The sequence below is a fragment of the Hemitrygon akajei genome, chromosome 16 (genome assembly GCF_048418815.1).
Source record: "Hemitrygon akajei chromosome 16, sHemAka1.3, whole genome shotgun sequence".
Classification (NCBI taxonomy): domain Eukaryota; kingdom Metazoa; phylum Chordata; class Chondrichthyes; order Myliobatiformes; family Dasyatidae; genus Hemitrygon; species Hemitrygon akajei.
The window spans coordinates 46,772,815-46,797,489 of NC_133139.1; the positions used below are offsets into that span (position 1 = coordinate 46,772,815).

Consider the following 24,675-nt stretch of genomic DNA (forward strand, 5'->3'; position numbering starts at 1 on the left):
ATCCATTAGATCAAGTTTAGAGGAGGAAACCTTAAATCAGAGCAGAACAGTGATAGAAAAGGTATTTCTTAAGACATTAGCAGCACATTTAAATGGTTCACAAGCTCAATGAGATCACTGGAAAGAAAAGCTGGGCAATACAGATAGGAAAGTTAGGCAAAGCTGACTCATAAGTACACCACTGCAATTGTAGCAATGTTTATTGTTTACATACCACCAATACAATCTATTGCATTTTCATCTTTCACAATGTTAATGACAGTCAACCTCACTTCTAAGGTGCCATACACATTGGCCCCAGTCTCAGTTGGTGAGAATGACTTTCAATAAAGTCCACTGCTGTACAAACTTGCTGTGCATACCATACTGGCGTAGTGTTTCGTGTTCAGGATGTAGACCCCGAATTGGAATACCCCAACTCAAAGCACTGAGCTTAATATTCAAGCACTGGATAAATATTAAAACAGGTAACAAGTTGTTACCACATGAAATGAAAAGTAATGAATGCATATATAGCTAGCATGGCACAAGATGATTTGACAGCAATGCAATGAAAAACCCAGATATGAGGTAAACATTCTTTTAATTTATATCAGTATGATGTCCATTTTCTGTTTAAAGTGAATCTCATCGCAAAGGTACAATACAATACACCACCATATCTAATCTGGCAATGTTAACTTCACTAATTAGTTCAAAGCCATTCAACGGTGTGTTGGTCAGATTTCCAATGATGTGCAGCTGAACTTTATAATTTATCCAGGAAGTTGTCCAGAGCTGGGATGCCTTCTTTCAAGCCTTTACGTTTGCGTGTTTCAGCCACAACCTGGGATGGGCGAGTGCCGGATTCAAAGGGGTCACCAGGTAGGACCTGCCAGTGGTCAAAGACACATTGTGGAAATGCCTGGCCGCCTGTATTGGATCTCAGGTCAGCAGTGAAACCTGGGCAGGAAACAAATGTCAGCTCATTTTAGATTATCACTTTTTAACAGCAGAAACAGGCTTAGCCAAGCCCAGTTCAATTAAAAAATCAAACCAACTTTTCCTTGAAAGCTTAACTTTTATGTAGCATATTAAAAACTGCCTGTTTTTCATTAACAACAGCCCGAGATCAGAGCAAACGTCAATGTAACAGAGAAGAGGATGGAGTCAAATTAGCCAAGAAAAAGGAAATTTACAAATCCCAAACTGCAAGATGACTCCTGCTGTGCTTAAGACTATTTTCCATTTTCAACAAATGCTCAATGTCTGCAGGTAGACAAAATAAACTTACCAAATGATTCATTTACTGGGAGGTAGGCCTTAACAACAAACATGGGTGTGCCAGCTACATGGGATTCTTCAAAGACATGACCACGTTTTCTGTTCAGTACACCATAGATACCACCAACCACCTGCTCAGGACACTGCAATGAAAGGAATCACATGCTAAAACTGCAATATTTGAAAATACTAACCTAGTTAGATAAGAAACATGCCATTTCATTATAGTAGGATAGGGGGCAGACTAAATTAACAGATTTAACCCAGCAATAGGTGTTAAGTTCTTATGGGCATCTCAAGTCACTTGTAATTCACAACGAACTCTCTACAAAGAGTGAATACTGTTCAGCACACTGTCATGAAAATCAGCATCTAAATGATCAGTAATGAATACATTGTACTTCTGATTCCTGCCCATCCCACAAATCATACTGTAGACAATACCTGAATCTCAACCAGATAGACAGGTTCCATAATTCTAGGTTGGGCAGTCAGTACGCAGGCATACAAACATCTCCGGGCAGTGGGGATGATCTGACCACCACCACGGTGGATAGCATCAGCATGTAGGGTTACATCATGAATATCAAATCGTACCCCACGCATGTTCTCATCACACAGAGCACCCTAGGAAGGAGAAAGACTTGTTAACACCAAAACTCAAATTAAAAGTACCAGCTGCACAACCTGCATGTGCCCCATACTTGAGCACAGCACAATGAAAAAATTTTAAGTATTGTACCAAGTCTGAAATAAGCTCACCTCTTTGGTTGCCCACTGAAATCCAGCAACAACACTATCCTTGATTTCATTTAGATATTGGACTCCCTTAGTCACATCAACCAGGATATTTGGACCAGTGCCATCAGGTCCAAAGCACCAGATCTTGCGTGCCTCAGTGACATCCCACTCGTATTTCTCAGCAAGATATCTGGCTCGTTGTTTAAGTTCTTGACGGGCAGCGACATCACCCTTATCAATGTCTTCTGGTAGGCCCTCAGGTAATGGCCGTGCCTTCATATACAGACGGTTGTGTTTGTTGGGAGACTTGGACAAGCACATCATGCTAGATTCCTCAGCAACAGTCTCACGGTAAGAAACAACAGGATCAGATTTCTATGGCAAAAAGATAACAACATTAGAGAAGTCCAAGTTATCAAATAAGATATTTATCATACTGTTAACCCACAGGCATTACCTTGATAGGAATGCAAGCATGGTCTTCTTCAAGATCTTTCAGGCAGATTTCCAAATGAAGTTCGCCAGCACCAGCAATGATGTGTTCACCAGATTCTTCAATAATACACTTGAACAAACAAGGAGAGGATTAGCATATTATCTATTTATCCTCAACAAAAAAAAAATTCTATGTGAAGGACCTACCTGCACCATTGGGTCAGACTTGGCAAGACGCTTCAAGCCTTCAACCAATTTGGGCAAATCAGCTGGATTCTTGGCTTCAACTGCAACCCGCACAACAGGACTGACACTGAATTTCATCACTCTTAAGTTGTGAGCTTGATCGTAAGTAGTAATGGTACCAGTCTTCACCAGGAATTGATCAACACCAACAAGCCCCACAATGTTTCCACAAGGCACATCCTCAATAGGCTCTACATAACGACCCATCATCAGAATGGTTCTGTTTTTCAAGGAAGAATTAGGTAAATGTCCAATACTTGCAAAATCACTGCACATTGTGGTAGATAAGCTACTGGAATAGATCTATCTCCAGTCTCTAATGTTTTTGTTCTTGATTGAACTCTACCCCATTGTGTAATTCTTGGAGAAAAATAGCAACTTGCTTAAAACTAAAGAATTGGGTAGGAATGAATTAGGTCTGGGATCCGGTGTTGATACGGTAACTCCTATGAATAAGGCGGACGGGAGTTTACCCCGCCAAACTACTCGAGTTCCTCCCGTAGAAACTCACCGAAAAAAAAGGTGATGGTTAATGGGGGCGCCATTTTAAATAGGAAAACTGGCTGTACGGGATTTTGACAAAAGCATGTGAATAACAAAGACAACCCCCTTGGAACCTGCCTGTTAAGTTGAAATCTGATGCTACCAGCCTTTAGTCAGGTACAAGAGAAAAAAAATATTAAAGTGCCACTGTACTCGTTACCTGTTTAGATGCTGAATTAAATGTATAACTGTACAGCTCTGTAGTGAAACGGAAAGCTTGTGTATTGTGTTAGATTCTAAAATCCTGTAAGACTCTGTACTGCTTCGTTTCACCGCTGGTGAAAACGCTTTGAAGAAAGGGGGTGTTATGAATGTACCACAGCTCTGAGGGGCCGAAGGGTGCGGGACCAGCCCCCTCCTTCCGGAGAATCGCAAGATCGCTATTAATTCGGGTCTTGGACCCAGGAAATGAGAGACAATGCAACAGATTTGACCATTGTTCTTAGAGACACCTGTGTGAATTGCAACTCTATAGTATGTGCCAGCTATCAGGGACATGGACACCCTCGGGCAATGTGGGGTGGGGATTGTATCACCCTACCTTGAGTGACATCTACAAATCTGCCAGTCACGATAAAAGGGGACAGCAGGAGACAGTACCCCAGCGACGCACCAGACGGAGACACCATCGCTCATGTAAGGACGGGAAGCTGTTCGGGAGCCAAGTGATTCGGTTCCCCTAGCTAGGGAATCGAGTGGCTGATAACCCCGAAAAGGATTCCGAACTGACAACGGGGAGCTCACGTTCCCGATTCAACGATTTGAGTCTAACAGGCTGGCAAGTTTATTTTCTCTCTCCAACACGTGAGCCCCAGCGGTCTCAGAAAGGCTAAAAGCCTGCATGAACTTCAGAGACTTTGATATTTCCATTGGACAATAGTTTTACCCCATGACAAACGAAAGAGCTACTTCGCATTGTTGATTATTACTATACCCGTGCTTTAGATTGAGTATTGACGACGTATATTATCTGAATGTTTGTATTAACCTTACTTTTGTGCCCCTTTATAAATAAAAACGTTTAAAAATGGTACCATCAGACTTCAGTGGACCTCTCTATCTTTGCTGGTAAGTGACCCAGTTATGGGGTTCTTAACAACGTACATTTAATTTAATACGATATAGACTGCCAGCTGAATACATGCCAAATTTTAAAGCTAAAGAACTTTATTTTACTACTTTTTTGAGAGCCCAAATCACTAACCTTTGGATTGGCTTCAGGTACAGATCTTCCTTCTTGCCTGGAGTGTAGTTAGGGCCCATGATTCGGACCTTGAGACCAGTTGAGACAACACCGGAGAAGACGCGGCCAAAAGCATAAAATCGACCCTTGTCAGATGTGGGTACCATCTTGGAGATGTACATCATCAAGGGACCCTTTGCATCACAGTTCTTGATGCCTTCAAAAGAACAAAAGTTTAATCCTTCCACTCAAAAATGCCATCTGCAAAGTTGACAACTTCTGTAGTCTAAGGTTTTACAACTGAAGCAACAGTTAAGGCAACTTATTAATGCAGCTGGCATCTTTTACATCCAGCTTCCAGAAAGTTTACACAATTGGAGACAAATCATAGAAATTAGGGCTTATGGAAAGGTCTGGGAATCTCTTAAAAATTATGGCTTGAGAGGCAAAGGATCAAGTTGAGAGATTTAGCCATCAAGGCCACAGCAGAAATCACAACAGAGACCAGAATGAGGAACAGACATAAAATCCAAAAAAAGACAGATTGCAGGCAAGGTGGAGACCAATTTAAAATGCAAATGTAAAATTTTAAATTTTCAAGATGGTGGTGCGACACAGCTTGCAGCAGCCACTCTGGAGCGCGAGGAGTTGCGGAAACTGTGTCGGTTTCTTTCGGACTTAGTCTTTTAACATCCTTAGACTATTTTTACCGTGCCCATGGTCTGTTTTTCAAAATCAAATTATGGTATTGTTTGCACTGTTGTAACTATATGGTTTTGTGCAGGTCTTGTAGCTTTAGTTTTTGGTCTTGTTTTTGTCTGGTGGATTTGGAGCTCCTTTCCAGGGAATGCGCTAAGATGGTCTCGCGATATTAATATGCAGCAGCCTCTCTTGACTCTGGATTAGGGATTGCCAAACGTTACATGGATTTTCTAGTGTAGTCTATTTTGTCATATGCTTTTGTGGTATAATTCTGGAGGAATGTTGTCTCATTTTTTAACTGCATTGCATTTGTGGTTTTTAAATGACAATAAACTGAATCTGAAATTCATTTTGGAATTGAGGAACCGAATAACCTTCAAGTCAGGTGAATGAACCAAAACAGCTAGTCTCTAAGATCAGAGACAAACTATTCATCAATGCAGAGATCATCAGTAGCTCAAGTCTCAGATGACCTAACAGCCAAATAACAATTAAGCAGTGATGCGTCTTTTGAAAACGAGTAGAAACAGAAAATGCTGACGTCATCTCTGACAGATTAGAAATAAGAATGGAACCAACAAGGCAGTAACACTACATCATGGGCAGTACTAATTAGCAATTATGAGAAAGGTTTATTACAAAATTTAATTGTGATGGGAAATAAGACCCAATACAAAGAACTGCAAACAGACAGGATTAAAAATTGGGAAATTTGGAGATGATTTACAAAGATGTTTGCAAGAGGAAAAAAGATTAGGGGTGTCTAGGAGAGCAAGCCAGTGGTATTGGAGAAGTTTCAGAATCAGTTGGCTTACCATTTGAACATTTTGTTTCATGCCCTCATGACTTTAACACCAGCTATAGGACAACTTGTTTATTCAGATGATGTATTGGATAATTGTCAAGCCTCTGACATCTTTGACAATTTTACTTACCCATGGCAGCCTCATCATCAGGAGGTCCCTCATAGAGAAGGTCACAGCGGTACCTCTGAGCAGTGACAGGGGATGGAAGGTGAATGGTAATCATCTGCAGGAGAGCATCTCCTGCAGGCAACCAACGACGCATCACAGCCTGCACAAGACATCACATACCAATGGATAAATATTGCTAACAGGAATCAAATCAATGTTTTGAGTTTAGAAATACAACTAGCAGCCAGAACTTGAAATGTATTTCCTAAACAATGATAATTAAAATAAATCTCAAAATCATAGCATGGAGTGAAGTGAAATAGAAACCAATGTGCAGTGTGTGGGAGAGCTATTCACCTTTAATAGAGGTTTCCCCTCTTTCCCTTTATCTTCATTATCCAATTTAATATCCAGCTTCTGAATCAATTTTTCAGTCTCTTCCTTCTTGAAATTCATAATTGCATCAAAGACCTGGAAAGAAAACACCCAATGTTACTTGAAATTTATACTATCCTGGACTAAAGTGCAATGCTTGCTTCTGTCCAGAGATTAATTTCATATTATTTAAATGGCTACAAATCTTATAATCAAACAGGAAACTGAGCATCAGATATGAGTTATCATCACTTAACAGTCAGGTCAAAGTGAAGAAAACGCAAACAAGTCATCACACACAGCTCAATGCACAGTCCATTTGTTCTCATGCTCTGATTTCCAATCCTACCTTAAAGATGGGATCCAAGACTAGTTGACAGAATGTTCTGGGCAACTTCTTGCCATCAGCATTGGTGGCTGACTTGCTAAATTTACCAGCAGCAGGATCAAAATACCTGGTACAGAAATAAAGCTCGTTAATCTACAGCTTTTCAGCTTTCAGAACTAATTTCCATACCAGAGGGGAACAACAGAGGGAAAATGCAAAATTTAGAACCCAGGGCAAATAACAAGAATGTTCTCCCTCACCACCCCCCACCCACTGCCCTGGCAATTCTACTAATCCGACCACAGTAACCATGCACTAGTCTCCCTAAAACACGATCTTGATTAAACATCAACACTGTATCTTAGGCTGCACTAGAGATTTCAGTCAGACTTTACTGAGCTCCTCCTGCTGTAAATGCCTAAAGTACACAAAATACTAAATCCCAAACCACAGAAACTCACCTGTCACCCCACAGTTTTTTCATCATATCTTCCACTTTCTTGGCACGCTCATCTGGAGAGAGGGCAGCCTCACCCTTGGCAGAAAATTTGGCAACGTACATTTCCGCAAACTGCTTCAGAGTGAAGGCCCAGCCATGAAGTCCAGAACCAAAACCAACTGTTCCAAAAATTGGATCTACCTGGAAAATCAAAGCAATTGAAATTCAAGATTGCTTTAGTGAGATACCAGACAAGGCACAAATTTGAACCTTATCCTGTTGGAAGGGACCTCAAAAATAAGAGGGCATTGGTCTGACGAAGGACGTTTCAGTTTTAAAGCACCACTTTTTAAACAGTCCTTCGTGGAACTATGCCACAGGATGTGGAGGAGTTAGGAGCTATCATTATATTCAATAAGCATTTAGAAAGGTAAGGATTTGAAATATGAACCCAGCACAGGCATATATTTTAGTTAAATACATGCTGCAGAATAGGCTCTTCTGGCCCTTCAAGCTGTACAAACCCAGTCCCGATTTAACCCCAACCCAACCAACGGACAATTTGCAGTGACCAATTAACCTACCTAGTAGTCTTTGGACTGTGGGAAGAAACTGGAGAACCGAGAGAAAACTCAAGCATTCCACGGGGAGAACGTAGAGGTCCTTACTCCAAACACCCAATGCCTGAACTGCAACAGCAGCGCACTAACAGCTAGATAAGCAGAGGTTGTACTAATATGTTGGGCCAAAATACCCATCTTGTGCAATACAACTATGACTACAAAACAGTGCCAAATAAACTAAGACACAAAGACACTGCTCATGCAGACAGCTGTTCCTGCTAGAATGTATTCAGTGTAACCAATTGCAATGCACAACTGTAAATGGTACAAAGTGAGAAAGTTACCAGAGTGTAGAAATTAATGTACAAATTGGCCAGCTCCCAACCCAAGTCAAATGCTTTTATTGTATCAACTAGCTTGAAAGGTACAGATGAGATTATGTTGCAAAATCCTGTGGACAATCTTATTAAATAACAGAAAAGTTAGTTCTAAAATAGGAAGACAGCAGAAGATTGACATTGAAAGTATGAAGCAGCAAGCTGCTTCAATCTACTGCATTATAGCTTGAGCAAAAAGTATTCTGCAGTTCAGCTGCTTTTGTGCAGAACACCAACGATGAGACAAAATGTCTGATACAGCTGATAAGAACAATTTCCAATTTCACAGGAGAAGAGTCAGAACTATAAAATCAATATTTGAAGGATAAGAATTATCCAGTCAGAATGACAGCAATCAGGAGTAGTAAAATGGAAGTGAAGGCAGAGTCTTTTTACCCCATTTTCCAAGTGTGGAGCAGGATGCAGCTGGCACTTTATATACTGCACCTGATTCATTGTCAGTTATATTACAGCAAGAAAAAATAAAACAGTGCAAATTATTCTTACCATGATGTTGCCCATGGGACCACCTTCGTCTTCACCATAGGTGGAGATGATGACATTGACATTTTCCACAATGCGCTGGAAAGTCTGGTACAGCTCCTCAGGGACAAGCTGCAGCTCCAGCAAGGCACGGTCCATTTTGTTCATCATTAGGACAGGTCTGATACGCTCAGCAATTGCCTGGCGGAGTACAGTTTCAGTCTGCACACAAACCCCTGGGAACAAGTAGCAATGCCAACTTAAATGACAGGCTCAAATTCACACAAAGTTTGAATCTAGAAATCATCCACCTTAGAGCACCTCCACTCCATCTATCAAAAATGGACATTCCCAGTGGCCAATCATTTTAATTTCCATCTCTACATGGTAGACAATGGCCGCCTCTTTTTGCCATGACTAAGTCACCCAGGTTGGAGGAGCAAGGTAGCCTCCAACTTGATGGTAGGAACATTGTTTTCTTTCAATAAGAATTTTCCACCCCGCACTCCCTTCTCACCATCTCCCCTTATGCCCCCCTCCCATTTCACTCAAGTCCACTCCACTCTCCATATTCCTTCTTCAGATCTTTACCTTCTCTTCACACTTGGCTTCACATATCACCTTCTAGCCAATCCCCTACCCCCACCTTTTTGTTCTGGCTTCATCCCCCCCTTCCTTCCTAGTCTTGAATGGTCTCAGCCCAGAACTTCCAAGTGCTTATTCATTTCCATAGACTCTGCCCAACCCAAGTTCTCTAGCACTTTGTGCACCCCACCTTGGATTTTCAGCATGCGTTTACAATATGGTGAGTTTGAAACTATTCCATTAAGCGACAGAGCACTAAAGACTACATGGGGCCACAACTCAAATTGTAATTTCTGAGAATTTTCAGCCGCATTCATGCTGTACCTCCTGCTTTTAGAAGATATATGCCCAATTCCTTGGCCGCAAGATGACTTACAAATTTTACTTGATTTCCTGTTGTGGTGGGTTGAAAACTTCAATCACACAGCTGTTCAAAGCAATGGAGTATCACTGCTGAAGCTTACCAGACACACAGTCCACCACAACCAGCGCACCATCAGTTACACGCAGAGCAGCCGTCACTTCAGAGGAGAAGTCAACATGTCCAGGTGAGTCAATCAGGTTGATAAGAAAGCCACTGCCATCCTTGCACTGCTTAATGAAAGCCAAGTCTTCATCTTTGAGCTCGTAATACAAGGAGATAGCACTGTATAAACAAAAAGTCAAGTTGTTAAGGTTCTGTACAAGTGCAGGAAATTAATTTGCAAAATGATGGTCACTTAATGGAGACAAATTACTCTGTGGCTTGATCCACAATTCAGATCAATGGACCCTGGACTAAATTTTTAGTGTTGACTATTTTACTGATATATACTTGCTTCTTTATGAATTAGGTGCCTTGTGCTGTGTGTGACTGTTGGGACTGAGTTTTACATCTTGGCCCCAGACTAACACTGTTTTGTTTGATTGCATTCACACAAGGCTGAATGACAACTAGACCTGAACTTGCTGCTGATTGCTACAAATTCTTGTAGAGTGGAACTAGCACGTAAACCAGCACAAGGATTAAACATCGAAAACAATGTTTTCCTCCAGACATTGCAAGGTCACGACCAGATCAGGTTGATCCAGCTTGCAGAACTCTTAATACCAAAACAGAACACTGACAAAGGGTGACTCACTAAATAAAGTCCAAATTACTCACGTAGACTTAATGGTGATACATCTTTCTTGTTCATCCTTGCGTGTGTCAGTGAATCTGGTTTCACCAGCCCGAGCAGAAGCAATGATTCCAGCCTTCGATACGAGAGAGTCAGTGAGGGTGGATTTGCCGTGGTCAACATGTGCGATCACGGACATGTTCCGGATGTTGGACTTTTTGTCCATGATCGCACGGATCTGGTCTACTGTGAAGTTCACCTGAAGGACGAGAAAATAAACATCCAGAACTGAACTGCCCGCGTTACCGAAGCATATACCAGTATACAACTCCGGCAAGATTGCTTCATACTGAAGCCAAAACCAAGGATCGTGCTGTGTCTCGCCATATTATGAAGTCAAAACGCAGACAGGCTGCCAAATCAAGATCCCAATACGGCATTTATTCTCAATACGAGCCGAAATTATAATTTGCAATGACAGCGATGCGCTAGTGTTAATCCACAAACCGAATCAAAATGCTAAGCGGCCACGTTACAGAAGTGTCGAACGCGTCACTCCGACGGTAATAAATATCGGACTCATGGTAAAACATACCATGATTAATGCTCGGGATTAAGTCGGCATTTGAAGGCAAACGGCAGGTTTGAACAACAATCCCGGTCAGGTTGATAGCGTCATGTGCTGCAATCAATTCTATAACCCCCCCCCCCCCCCACCACCACCACCCCACCCCGGGGAATGACTCAGACGGGAAGCAAAGTCAAGCTAGGTTTTGCAGCCGGGGCCACGTCCAGCCGAAGCCGCCGGCGGCCGCAGTGCGGGTACGGGGACGGGGCGACAGCCTCCCGGCGTCACAAAGGGGGCAAACGCTTGGACGGAATGTGGCAGCGATGACTCGCTCCACGTGGCGGGCAGTAGCCGCCGCCGTTACCGACCCCAACCAACACCGGTGGCGGCACTGCGGCTGCGCCGGAGATGGGGGGGGGGGGGGGGAAGAAAGGCAGAGAGGCCTCCCAATGACGCACAACCGCACCCAGCGGCCCCGACCCCGAGCTGCGGCCACCGGACCGGCATAACCCCCAGCAGTGCCGTCTGCCCTGCGGAGAGCCGGGAACCCGTCATGGCGGCCCGCCGCCTGCCCTTCTTTGTCCTGCGCCGGTGGCCCGCATCGGTGAAGAGGCTCCAGGACAAAGCATCTGTCGACAATATGCCGGTAAAAACTCCGTAAGCAGTGCCCCGAGTCCGTCCAGTGCCGGTCGGGCGGCCGGAGACTCACCATCTTGCCGGATTGCGGTGGATTGTGCGGCAGTCGAACTCCGGCTTCTATCCGCCTCGCTGGACGGCGGATGGAGAAAGGACCGCTGACAGCAACTTCCGGCTTTTTACCAGCCGCAGCGGTGTCACGTGATTTCCCCCCCCCCCCCACCGGTGCAGTCCTCCGGCTGTAACGCCAACTATCGGCAGGAATGGCATGTTGTTCCCGCAGTCGGAATCAGAATCAAGTTTATTATCGCTGATAACTTCCACTCCTTCATAGCCCCCACCCTCGGCTTCTGCCCCCTTCCTTTCCAGTCCTGATGAAAGTTCTCACCCCGAAACGTCGACTGTTTATTCCCCTGCTGAGATTCTCTAGGACTTTGTGCATTGCCCTTGAATTCCATTATTCCAGTAATATCTTGCTTCTAGGATATGGAAATTGTAGCTTTGCAGTCGAAATACTGCACAAAGGTATAACAATTATTATGAATTACAAAATATATAAATAGTTCAAAGTAAAAGAAATAATAAGGTAGTATTCATGGATGTGTGGAACATTCAGAGATATGATGGCAGAGGGGAAGATGCTGTTTCTGAATTGTTGAGTGTGAGTCTTCAGGCAGGGACAAGAGAGGGCATTCCCTGGATGGTGAGGGTCCTTAGTGATAGATGCTGTCTTCTTTAGTCACTGACTCTTCAAGCTGTCCTTGATAGCAGGATTGGCAATGCCAGCAATGAAACTGGCTGACTCTACAACCCTCTGTAGCCTGTTATAACCCCGTTCATTGGTGCCTCAATACCAGGAATTCCCCTCCCCACCATGGACACATCTACAGGGAACACTGCCACCAGAAGGTGACATCAATCATCAACGCCCCCACCATCCAGGCCATACTATCCTCTTGCTGCTGTCATTGGGAAGGAGGTGCATGAGCGTTGGGTTCATCAAAGCAGAATCAAGGTAACAGGCACATTGGGTCGGATGTTTGAAGTGTGTATATTTTAATGCTATGAGTATTTTGGCTAAGGGTGATGAACTTCATGCATGGAACTACAATGTTGTGGCCATTACTGAAACTTGGTTGAAAGAAGGGCTTAAATAGGTGATCAATGTACTCGATTTTCAAAGTTTTAGAAAAGATTGGCGAGGAGGTGAAAGAGGGAGGGAGAGTTCACTACTAATCAGGGACAATATCACAGCTGCACTCAGGAGAGACATAATGGAGGGGTCAGAGACTGAGTCCATTTGGGTGGAACACAGGAATAGGAAGGGTGCAATCACACTGATGGGATTGTACTGCACACCCTCAAATAGCCACCGGGACATTGAGAAACAGATATGTAATCAGATTAAGGAAATGTGTAAAAGCATTAGGGTTGTTGTCATGGGGGATTTCAACTTCCCTAATATAAACTGGTCAAATGGTTGTTGTGACTCATCTAGTGTGGTGGAACTCACTCTCAGTTCCACCGCAGGCTAGCAGTCTCATGAAAAGGTGAGTTCAATGCGTATGTCTCTCCATGCCAGTACATAGCCTCTCCAACAGCAAGCCTCCTCACTGGCGACACACAGAGAGACTGAAATCCTTTCAGACTCAGCCTGAACTTCTAAGGATGGGGAGGAGGTCTGGCTCCTGCACATGTAGCACACAGGCCCACCGATGTGTGGACATGCCCTGGTGCTCGGGATCCAGATCCCCAGCTATGGGTAAACAGCTCCACTGCCTCGTGGGCAGCCTTGGTAGAGACAAAGGCTATGGGAGAAAACCCAGACACGAATCCCGAGTGGAGCCCCTAAGGCGGCTGGACGTCATTGAACATCCTTCTGGCAGCTCCTGCGGCCAAACGTATTTCTTCATTTTCCCTTGAACAACACCGGTGAGGCCAAGAGGGGTCACTCCAGTGCTGCTGTCCATTGTTCTTTGAGACAGACAGATGCCATCATCATCAATATAAACTGGGACCTTCTTGGTGCAAGGGGTATAGATGGTGCTGAATGAGTTAAGTGTATCCTAAGCCAATATGTTTACGAGAGGGGTTCTGGACTAGACTTGGTGTTGGGTAATGGGCCCAGCCAGATGATTGACCTTTCAGTGGGTGTACAATTAGGAAACACTGACCACAACAGGTCATTTTTATAAACGACCTGGATGAGGAAGTGGAGGGATGGGTTAGTAAATCTGCTGATGACACAGAAGTTGGGGGTGTTGCAGATAGTGTGGAGGGCTGTCAGAGGTTACAGTGGGACATTGATAGGATGCAAAACTGGGCTGAGAAGTGGCAGATGGAGTTCAACCCAGATAAGTGTGAGGTGGTTCATTTTGATAGGTCAAATATGATGGCAGAATATAGTATTAATGGTAAGATTCTTGGCAGTGTGGAGGATCAGAGGGATCTTGAGGTCTGAGTCCATAGGACGCTCAAAGCTGCTGTGCAGGTTGACTGTGTGGTTAAGAAGGCATACGGTGCATTGGCCTTCATCAATCGTGGATTGAGTTTAAGAGCCGAGAGGTAATGTTGCAGCTATATAGGACACTGGTCAGACCCCACTTGGAGTACTGTGCTCAGTTCTGGTCACCTCACTACAGGAAGGATGTGGAAGCCATAGAAAGGGTGCAGAGGAGATTTACAAGGATGTTGCCTGGATCGGGGAACATACCTTATGAGAATAGGTTGAGTGAACTCGGCCTTTTCTCCTTGCAGCGACGGAGGATGAGAGGTGACTTGACAGAGGTGTATAAAATGATGAGAGGCATTGATCATGTGGATAGTCAGTGGCTTTTTCCCAGGGCTGAAATGGCTAGAACGAGAGGGCACAGTTTTAAGGTGCTTGGAATTAGGTGCAGAGGAGATGTCAGGGGTAAGTTTATTTATGCAGTGAGTGCATGGAATGAGCTGCCGATGATGGTGGTGGAGGCGGATACAACACGGTCTTTTAAAAGACTCCTGGAAAGGTACATGGAGCTTAGGAAAATAGAGGGCTATGGGTAACCTTAGGTAATTTCTAAGTAAGTACATGTTCGGCACAGCTTAGTGGGCCAAAGGAACTGTATTGTGCTATAGGTTATCTACAAACATTTGTATGTTCTATGTTTCTAACTCCTCAACTTTCAGGATAGCTACAGATCAAGATAGGTACGGTCCTTGTGGGAGAGTTCTAAATTTCAGTAGAGCAAAATATGAGGGCATTAGGCAGAAATTAAGAAGCATTAATTTTCTCTGTTCCACATTAGATATGTGGAGGGTGCTTAAGATCAATTGCACAGAGTACAGGAAAGGTATGTTCCTGTTAGAAGGAAGAACAGTCCCACCCACGGATTTGGCAGCACAGCAGATTCAGCAATTGTGCTCATGAATATGCACGTGTCAGCTAATTATTATTTCATTGTGATAGTATTTAACTCCATTCATTCTGGTATAGTATTTGTCGAGACTTCGACACAGTAATGCTTCGCTGCCTGTTTGCATTCCGCTTTGCCTGAGAAATTGGACCGTCGTGTCAACTGTCCGTGAAGACTAGTGGTATTCGTTTTATTCTTAGTTGTTCTTCTGTAGTGTCGGCTTCGTTTTCCACTTGAGAGTTGGAAACCCAAACAATTTAATCTCAGTGGCATGGACGTTTCTCCAAACATTGATCAGGGACAGGAGGAGAATGATTAGTTACAGAGCACAGATTTGTCAGGGGCAAACTGACCAATTTGATAAAATGTTTTTGATGAACTAGGATGGGGTAGATGGAAATATGGGCTTTCCAGAAGGTTTTACTGCATGACGGACTTGCAGCAAATTGAAGCTTAAAGGGGAGCATGGGTACAAAGCAGGAAACAGAGGGCTGCAGTGAACAGTTGTGTTGGAACTGGAGAAATGTGAATGGTGGTGTTAACCAGGAATTGGTATTTGTATTGGTGCTTTTTGGTCTATACTAATGGCCTAGATTTGGGGGTGTGGTGAGAGGCTCATGGTTATAAGCCACAACTTGCGGATGTTAAAAGATCTATCAATTTGCAAACTACTAGGAGGACAGTGATAAACTGCAGCAGGCTGGTGGAATGGGCAGATGAGCAGCTGGTAAAATTTGATGCAGGGAAATGCAAGGTGCTGCATGTTGGTAGGAGTAGTAGAGACAAGGAAAGACAAAGGATATTGTTCTTAGAGAGGTGTGGAAGCAGAAGGGCCTGCAGGTATGGATGCACTAGTCATTGAAAATGGAGAAGATAACAGCATCTGTTAATCATAAGCTGGAACAGTTTGATTCATACTGGGAAAAATGGTTTAACTACATAATGCCTCATAGGCCTGATTTTATTCTCACAAATCAATGAATATGTTGTACAAAAAAAGACCTCTCCCTTCTTATATAATATATAACAATCACAGCACGGAAACAGGCCATCTTGGCCCTCCTATTCCGTGCCAAACTCTTACTTTCACCTAGTCCCACCTACCCGCACTCAGCCCATAACCCTCCACTCCTTTCCTGTCCATATACCTATCCAATTTTACCTTAAATGACACAACTGAACTGGCCTCTACTACTTCTACAGGAAGCTCATTCCACACAGCTATCACTCTCTGAGTAAAGAAATACCCCCTCATGTTTCCCTTAAACTTTTGCCCCCTAACTCTCAAATCATGTCCTCTCATTTGAATCTCCCCTACTCTCAATGGAAACAGCCTATTCACGTCAACTCTATCTATCCCTCTCAACATTTTAAATACCTCGATCAAATCCCCCCTCAACCTTCTACGCTCCAATGAATAGAGACCTAACTTGTTCAACCTTTCTCTGTAACTTAAGTGCTGAAACCCAGGTAACATCCTAGTAAATCGTCTCTGCACTCTCTCTAATTTATTGATATCTTTCCTATAATTCGGTGACCAGAACTGTACACAATATTCCAAATTTGGCCTTACCAATGCCTTGTACAATTTTAACATTACATCCCAACTTCTGTACTCAATGCTCTGATTTATAAAGGCCAGCTTTCCAAAAGCCTTCTTCACCACCCTATCTACATGAGACTCCACCTTCAGGGAACTATGCACTGTTATTCCTAGATCTCTCTGTTCCACTGCATTCCTCAATGCCCTACCATTTACCCTGTATGTTCTATTTGGATTATTCCTGCCAAAATGTAGAACCTTACACTTCTCAGCATTAAACTCCATCTGCCAACGTTCAGCCCATTCTTCTAACCGGCATAAATCTCCCTGCAAGCTTTGAAAACCCACCTCATTATCCACAACACCTCCTACCTTAGTATCATCGGCATACTTACTAATCCACTTTACCACCCCATCATCCAGATCATTTATGTATATTACAAACAACATTGGGCCCACAACAGATCCCTGAGGCACCCTGCTAGTCACCGGCCTCCATCCCGATAAACAATTATCCACCACTACTCTCTGGCATCTCCCATCTAGCCACTGTTGAATCCATTTTATTACTCCAGCATTAATACCTAACGACTGAACCTTCTTAACTAACCTTTCATGTGGAACTTTGTCAAAGGCCTTGCTGAAGTCCATATAGACTACATCCACTGCCTTACCCTCGTCAACATTCCTCGTAACTTCTTCAAAAAATTCAATAAGGTTTGTCAAACATGACCTTCCACGCACAAATCCATGCTGGCTACTCCTAATCAGATCCTGTCTATCCAGATAATTATAAATACTATCTCTAAGAATACTTTCCATTAATTTACCCACCACTGATGTCAAACTGACAGGTCTATAATTGCTAGGCTTACTTCTAGAGCCCTTTTTAAACAATGGAACCACATGAGCAATATGCCAATCCTCCGGCACAATCCCCGTTTCTAATGACATCTGAAAGATCTCCGTCAGAGCTCCTGCTATCTCTACACAAACTTCCCTCAAGGTCCTGGGGAATATCCTGTCAGGACCCGGAGATTTATCCACTTTTAAATTTCTTAAAAGCGCCAGTACTTCCACCTCTTTAATTGTCAAAGGTTCCATAACTTCCTTACTTGTTTCCCACACCTTACACAATTCAATATCCTTCTCCTTAGTGAATACCGAAGAGAAGAAATCATTCAAAATCTCTTCCATCTCCCTTGGCTCCACACATAGCTGACCACCCTGATTCTCTAAGGGACCAATTTTATCCCTCACTATCCTCTTGCTTTTAATATAACTGTAGAAACCTTTCGGATTTACTTCCACCTTATTTGCCAATCCAAACTCGTATCTTCTTTTAGCTTTTCTAATCTCTTTCTTAAGATTCCTTTTACATTCTTTATATTCCTCGAGCAATTCCTTTACTCCATGCTGCCTATATCTATTGTAGACATCCCTCTTTTTCCGAACCAAGTTTCTAATATCCCTTGAAAACCATGGCGCTTTCAAACCTTTAACCTTTCCTTTCAACCTAACAGGAACATAAAGATTCTTGTACATAGTTTTTTTCTTTCCACTCTTTTCTATAAGTGTATACCTCAGATAAATACTATGTGGAGATTTGTGATATATATGATATATACGTACAATGTCTGAAATACATCTTATGGAAATGTTTGATGATGAACTTCAATAACAAAACAAATTACAAAAAAAAAGAAAAAGGTGGCAATAAGACTAACATAATACCAGTTTTTATCTAGGAGGGAAATCATGCTCAATCTTTATGATTTCACCTCATTACCTCATTAAAGAAAGAATGTGAAAGAAATGGAGAAGGTCCAGAAAGATTTATGAGATTTGGTCCTGGGATGATTATAAGGATAGAAGCTGGGTCTGTTTGCTTCAGAGAAGGTAAGTGAGGGGGAACCTGATGTAAATATTTTGAAGGGTCTGGGCAAAATGGAATATGGCAGGCAGTCTTCATTCATGGGGGAGCTGAAGTCTGAGATGGCAAATAATATAAAGGGGAAAAATCCAGGAGTGACATGAGGATAAACATTTTGCACAGCACGTAGTTGGAATTGGGATTACATTTCCTACAAGTGTGGTGGAAGGAGATTCCATTGTAGCCTTCATGAGGGAAGTGGATAAATCCATTTTGGATAAAGAATTGCAAGGCCAGGAGGAGCTAGTGAATTGCTGTGGTTGAGAGCTGGTGTAAATACAATGGGCTGAATGGCCTTCTGCACTGGAACCTTTCTATGATTCAATGGTCTGTCAGTTGAATAAAATGAATTTTAAAAGCACTGTGGAGACATCCTATTATATTTTAAAAGGTAGCAGAAAAAATCATAACCCCAGAGCTCTTTGAATAGCTAGCATTTAATACCTTCCTCTCAGAGGTAAAGGAGCCCCACTTTACTGTCAGGAAGCAGGTCACATTTCCTCTCCATGCACACTCAGAAAACAACGTTTCACATCATCAGCTTTATCTGGAAATCCCTCCGTTCTCAAATACATCCGCTTCAAACAGAAGGACATCAGAGGAAGGCCGATTGGTAATTCAAATTATCTTTTCTTTTTTGTGCACCACTGCTGTTGGAAAAATTGTGTTTTAAATTGTAGTTATTGCCATCAGGAGAGCTGGATCCATCAGGGCTGCATGAAGAATTGAAGTGAAAGCTTTGTGCCGGTCAGTACTGTACCCCAGTGTGTTATATAGTGACAACCTTGCGACCTTCATTTGTTAAGACCAGCCTGAATGTCTGTGTCTCAAGTTGACCTGGGTAGGAAAGGACTGGGTTTAACTGGATCCTTGGTCTGTGTGGCCCAAGCAACTAGCCAATACTGGGTGGGACCAAACTATCCAGGTCTGATGCAGGGGGTTCCAGGGACTGGATAGACAGCAGTGGAAGTCCTGACCTTAGTCAGTGTACACAAGCCACAACAACTTATCACTCAACATCGGTAAAACTAGAACTTATTGTTAACTTCGGGAGAGAAATATACATTAGTCTACCTTGGGGGAAATCAGTTGTGCAGAGAGTCAGCAGCTTTAAATTCATGGGCATTAACATATTGAATGACCTATCCTGGGCCCAACACATAAAAGCAATGGAAAGAAATGTACATCAGCAACTTTACTTCCTTTGAAGGTTAGAGGTTCGTCGTGTCACCAAACACTCTATCAAACTAATACTGATGAAGGGTCTCGGCCCAAAACCTCAGCTGGTTATTCCCATCCATAGATGCTGCCTGACCTGCTGAGCTCCTCCAGCACATTGTGTGTATTGCTCTAGATTCCCAGCTTCTGCAGTACCTCTTGTGTCTATAACATACAAATGTAGTGTGAAAGTATCTACCAATGAGCTATGAATTTGAACCCCAAGATCTCTCTGTTCAGCAACACTGCTTGCATTTGCCCTACCAAGGGGCAACACCTCACATTTATCAGGGTTAAATTTCATCTGTTATTTCTCTGCCCATATCTACAACTGATCTACATCGCACTGTTTTCTTTGCCAGTCTTCAACACTATCCACAACTCCACCAAAGTTGGTATCATACACACTTACTAATCCACCCATCTACATCTTCCTTGATCTCTAAATGCCCTAACATATTTATGCACTCAGCACTGATCTTCTGGTCCTCCATATCCTTTTCCTTGATAAATACTGAAGCAAGGTACTCATTAAGTACTGCACTCACATTCTCTGCATCCAAACAAATGTTTCCCCCCTTTATCCTTGTGATCCCACCCTCTCCCCAGTTATCCTCTTGCTCTTGATGTTTGTATCGAATACCTTGGGATTCACTTTGACCCTACTTGCCAAGGGCTTTTTGTGGCCTCTCTTGGCTTTCCTGATTTCTTTCTTTAGTTCTTTTCTGGCTCGTTTATACCCCCCCCCCCCCCCCCCCCCCCCGGTGCAGTACTGTTCTATGTTCTAAGAGGAGAAAGGATTAAAGCTTATTCTGTAAATTGTCTTGAAATTCTCTTGATTCAGTCATAAAAGGTGGGTGTTAGTGGTAAATCTTCAGGTGACCCCCATTTCAATTCAACTTCTTTCCCAGTCTGGCTTGTCTGTTCATGGCCTCCTCTGCTGCCTGATCAGTCCAAACTTCAGTTGGAGGAGCAACATCTCATATTCCATCTGGGTAGCCTCCAAGATGTTGGCATGAACATTGATTTCTCCAGATTCTGCCCCTCCCCTGTTATCTCTTCTCTTCCCTGTTCTGGTTACCCTCTCTTCTCTTACCATCTCCTCCCTTCTAGTACCCCCCCTTTTCTTCCATAGTCCACTGTCCTATCAGCTTCCTTTTCCTTCAGACCTTTATCTCTTCCACCTATTCCCTCCCCACCCTCTCACCTAAACTGCCAGTTTGTACTCCTTCCTCTCTTCCCACCTATTTATGGCTTCTGACCCCTTCCTTTCCTGTCTTGATGAAAAGGTTTGGCCTGAAATGTTGACTGTTTTCATAAATGCTGAGTTCCTCCAGCATTTTTGTGTTGCTGGAGATCTGATGCTGGCTCATTTGACGTGCTCTGATACAGGACTCAGCACTAAGTCACATGATGAAGCTAAACTATGTGGAACTGGGTAAGTGACCTATTCAGCCTCTTAATGCCCCTTTTGTGTGAACCCCCTTGCTCATTCATTTGAACAAGTCACTGATCAGGATTGAAGAGGTAGTTACAGATGAATCAAACACAAGGAAATCTGCAGATGCTGGAAATTCAAGCAACACACACAAAATGCTGGTGGAACACAGCAGGTCAGGCAGCATCTATAGGGAGAAGCACTGTCGATGTTTCGGGCCGAGACCCTTTGTCAGTCCTGTCGACAGTGCTTCTCCTTATAGATGCTGCCTGACCTGCTGTGTTCCACCAGCATTTTGTGTGTGTAGCTACAGATAAATGTTCATTTTACCACACATTCTACTTTAGTATCTTGTTTTAATTTAATTCAAATTCATTTCAGTTATACAAATTAATTCAACTTTAAAGTCTTTTAAAGATTTTGAAATGCATTTGATTATTTGAATCACCTGAAGCTTACTCACAGATTGAATCTACTAGGGTAGCTACTGGTCTGTAAGGACACTCGGTACGATTTGAACCAAATACAATCCAGCCCACTCACCATCCATAAATGTTCCCTGAACTAAAGTGATTTGCTTGGCTATTGCAGAGAACAGTTAAGAGTCAACCACAATGGTGGATCTGGGTCATACATTGGCCAGAATGATATAGATAACCTTAAAGGAAAATAAATAAAGAAGCAGACTTTCACAACAGTCCAGGACTTTCATTAAACCTCTGAAATTTGATGTACCTTTTCAAATTTACCCAGAAGTGGTTGAATGAGAGTTGTTTGCCATGCAGAATTCCCAGAATATAGATGTTATTCCAATTAATTCACTAATACATTCTCAATTTAAAAAATGTATACAGTAGAATAAATTTAAAGTGTGTGTGGTTATCGGGGCCACAAGAGCCTAATTCCCAAACAGTGGGATTTCTGAACAGTCACAAAGCAGACTGTTGGGAGTTTTATGGTTGTTGTTGATCTGATCATTGGAGCAGTATGTGAAACTGTCCACAAAAACTGGCAAAAGATCTTCAGGTTTTGTGATATTCAGTCTTACTATGTGATTTTATTCAGTTTAAAGTAAATGAAAACCTTCCAGAAATTCATTTATTCTATTCCACAACAAACTTCCAAAGTTTCAACAGTTATGTGGAATTTCTTAGAAACATTATGAAGCTTTGTTTATGTTTGTGCATTTTGTTTTTAGTTTGAAGAAATGCTCTAAAATAACAAGGATTTCAATAAAGGTACATAGGATAATTAAAACAAATATTTTAATTAGCTGCCTAGCTTCACCATTCATTACATTTAATTCTGTCTACCTTCCAGCCAAACGTGCATTAATTTGAAACAAAAGAATTAGGCAGAAATGTTAGTGATCCAAAGCTTTAATTTAATGGCAGAGACAATAGCATAAACACTGATATTCACATGAAAATCATGGTGCAAAACCATTGTTATTGTAAAATAAATTTGCTTGACCATATTTCATTTTAATAACCAGATGACAGGTAAAATTTTCTGTGAAAGTAGTAAACTCACCCAAAGTGATTTACGGTTTCAACAGAAATAATGCCAATACAGTACATGGAATCTGAGACAGGCAAAAATTAATTAACCTAAATAATTTCTCTTCAGAATCTTTATGCAGTAAATCTAAATTTTCCAGGATTAATTCTCATTTAACTGCTGAAAAATTAATTGTTAGCAATGTTCAATCTTTTCACATCACAATAACTATAGGAATCAGTGATGAACCTGATATGTAAAATATCCCAAAGATCTGCTTGTTGCTCAAACAATTCATTTGGAATCTGAATTGTGACATAATAACTAATTTGAGTGTTACAAATAAACTAAATAAACTATATAATATGTACAACTTTGTACAGCAACATATTCAAAGTAACAAAGGAATAACAACTGTCAACCATGTGGTACATCAGTAGCTAGAGCACCAAAGTAATGGGCTCAATAATGTTCAAGTCAAACTTGGACTAGTATTTGGATTCCTTATCAGCAAATTTTCCTGTCCAAGGAAGGAAAAGAAAACAGGGCAGCCTCCTTGCATAATTCTAGAGTGCTTCATGGTGGAAACGAACAGAAAATACACTGGCAAAATCTACTCATTGATCCACGCAATCTCAATGTTTGCTAATGTGGTGCCCATAAGTTTGGAAAATTAAACAATAATAAATATGGGCAGTGTAGTTGACAAGGAATACTACTCCATCAAAAAAAAGAGCCTCCATGTTTGCACCCTTTTCAGGAAGAAAATTTCAAGTATTGAATCTTTGGATTGGATATTCTTTGTAGTTTTTATTTTGTATTACTATTTTCCTGCATTGATAATGGAGGATGCAGTCAAAAAGTCTTTCCATCCAGTTAACCGAACTTAAAATCTTAAGAGATTTATAAATGCAAAACACTCAAAACACTCCTCTCTCAAGCCTTCCCATCTTGAGAGTAGCGCTTACACTCATGTCATACTTTCCTGGAAACCTACCATTTTTGCAAGGTAGTGGGAAAAGGATTAAGTAGGCAAGTTTTTTTGCACCTCAGCCAATGTACTTCTCCAAACTACCTGTTTAAACTAAAAAGTTGTAATCAACACTGTTTGTCTATAGCTACCTCAGTTTTAACCAATACTAATATATTTGCAAGGTGTTTAGAATCAAACAGTGAGATGGAAAAGGGCTAGCATACACCACTAACCCAAAATGTTTCAGCTTCTAAAATCAACTTATAAACTCTTGGGTTTCCATGACGCAAGCACTTGCTTTGGAAATTAAAAGTGAAAGCAATTAACAGGAGAAGCCAGTTAAACTTTGTTCCTATATGCTTCATTCTAAGAACAAGAACATGACCAGGTATCAATGTTTGTTCAGCAGTTAATACAGCAGAATTTAAAAGCAATCCAACTATGGGGTACTGTACTCGTTTCTCCAAACAATTTATAAACTATGTATCAGTCCTTCACATCTACAACAATGCACTCTTCAGGAGCAGCATTTCTCCAAACAGACTATTTGTCATCTTTTACTGTACTAATCCTTTCAAGAGGTAGGTATGGCTGGAGGGCCTCAAAGAAAGTAAAGCCTACAATGTCAGAGGTAGACTTCTTTCAATGGATCTTTCCATAATGCGTCCTTCATGTTTGTTGAACTCTCTCCAACATTCACAGTAACATTCTTTTTGAACAGCTGATCCTCCTTATTAACAGTCTACAGTCAGGTCGATAATGTCCACATCACTTTTGCCATTTGCAGGATTACTAAACTGATTGTTGCTGGAGTCTGTGAAATACAAAATTGACAACTGGTGAGTCAAGTACAAAAATGCAGTGTATAAAGACTTCCATTTGCAGAGAACTTTTTTCCAATACAGTGGCTTTCCAAAACATAATAACCCATTAAACATCAATCCAACAACACCAGTGTGGAGTGCTAGACTGGAATTTTACTGTATCCTCATCCACTCATTGCTACCTCAAAAATACCTCAAAGTCACACACTACTTTCCATGGACATTTCCCTTTACCAGTTCATGCTTATTCAAAATGTTAATTTTACCTCTATCTTGAGCTTTCAATCAGTGCAGGATCAATAAAACCCAACTCTAAAATATGGTATCAGATCCAGATGCAAAATTAAATCCTCAGACATGTCAGAGTCAG

At 42.0% G+C, this 24,675-nt stretch overlaps 2 protein-coding genes across 4 annotated transcripts in view; both read right to left on the reverse strand.

Moving 5' to 3' along the window:
• Nucleotides 1–566: 566 nt before the first annotated feature.
• LOC140740018 (elongation factor 2) lies at nt 567–11,685 on the reverse strand. The gene is made up of 15 exons (XM_073068806.1): nt 11,555–11,685; nt 10,322–10,536; nt 9,642–9,823; nt 8,617–8,828; nt 7,192–7,370; nt 6,752–6,857; nt 6,385–6,498; nt 6,049–6,187; nt 4,433–4,628; nt 2,647–2,905; nt 2,462–2,569; nt 2,026–2,379; nt 1,708–1,890; nt 1,274–1,406; nt 567–942 (listed from the first exon to the last, which is right to left on the reverse strand). Exons 1-15 carry the CDS (start codon nt 11,555–11,557, stop codon nt 749–751), a joined length of 2,577 nt encoding a protein of 858 aa, XP_072924907.1. The 5' UTR covers nt 11,558–11,685; the 3' UTR covers nt 567–748.
• A 10,686-nt stretch (nt 11,686–22,371) lies between these two features.
• The window catches only part of LOC140740020 (E3 SUMO-protein ligase PIAS4-like), a 129,944-nt gene continuing 127,640 nt past the window's right edge, over nt 22,372–24,675 (reverse strand). For all 3 annotated transcript variants that reach the window (XR_012101779.1, XR_012101780.1, XM_073068807.1), the window contains one exon: nt 22,372–24,295. Coding sequence is in view for 1 of the 3 variants with exons in the window: in XM_073068807.1 (XP_072924908.1) it covers nt 24,216–24,295 (80 nt within the window). In the remaining 2 variants the exon portion in view is untranslated. The remainder of the gene's footprint in view (nt 24,296–24,675) is intronic.

What these genes read in the sequence shown, in the direction of transcription:
- LOC140740018 (XM_073068806.1), bottom strand. An exon ending in AAAAAACTGTGGGGTGACAG is followed by an intron (nt 6,858 to 7,191) that starts GTGAGTTTCTGT and finishes TTTCTGTACCAG; the next exon opens with GTATTTTGATCCTGCTGCTG. An exon ending in TCTTGGATCCCATCTTTAAG is followed by an intron (nt 6,499 to 6,751) that starts GTAGGATTGGAA and finishes TTTTCTTTCCAG; the next exon opens with GTCTTTGATGCAATTATGAA.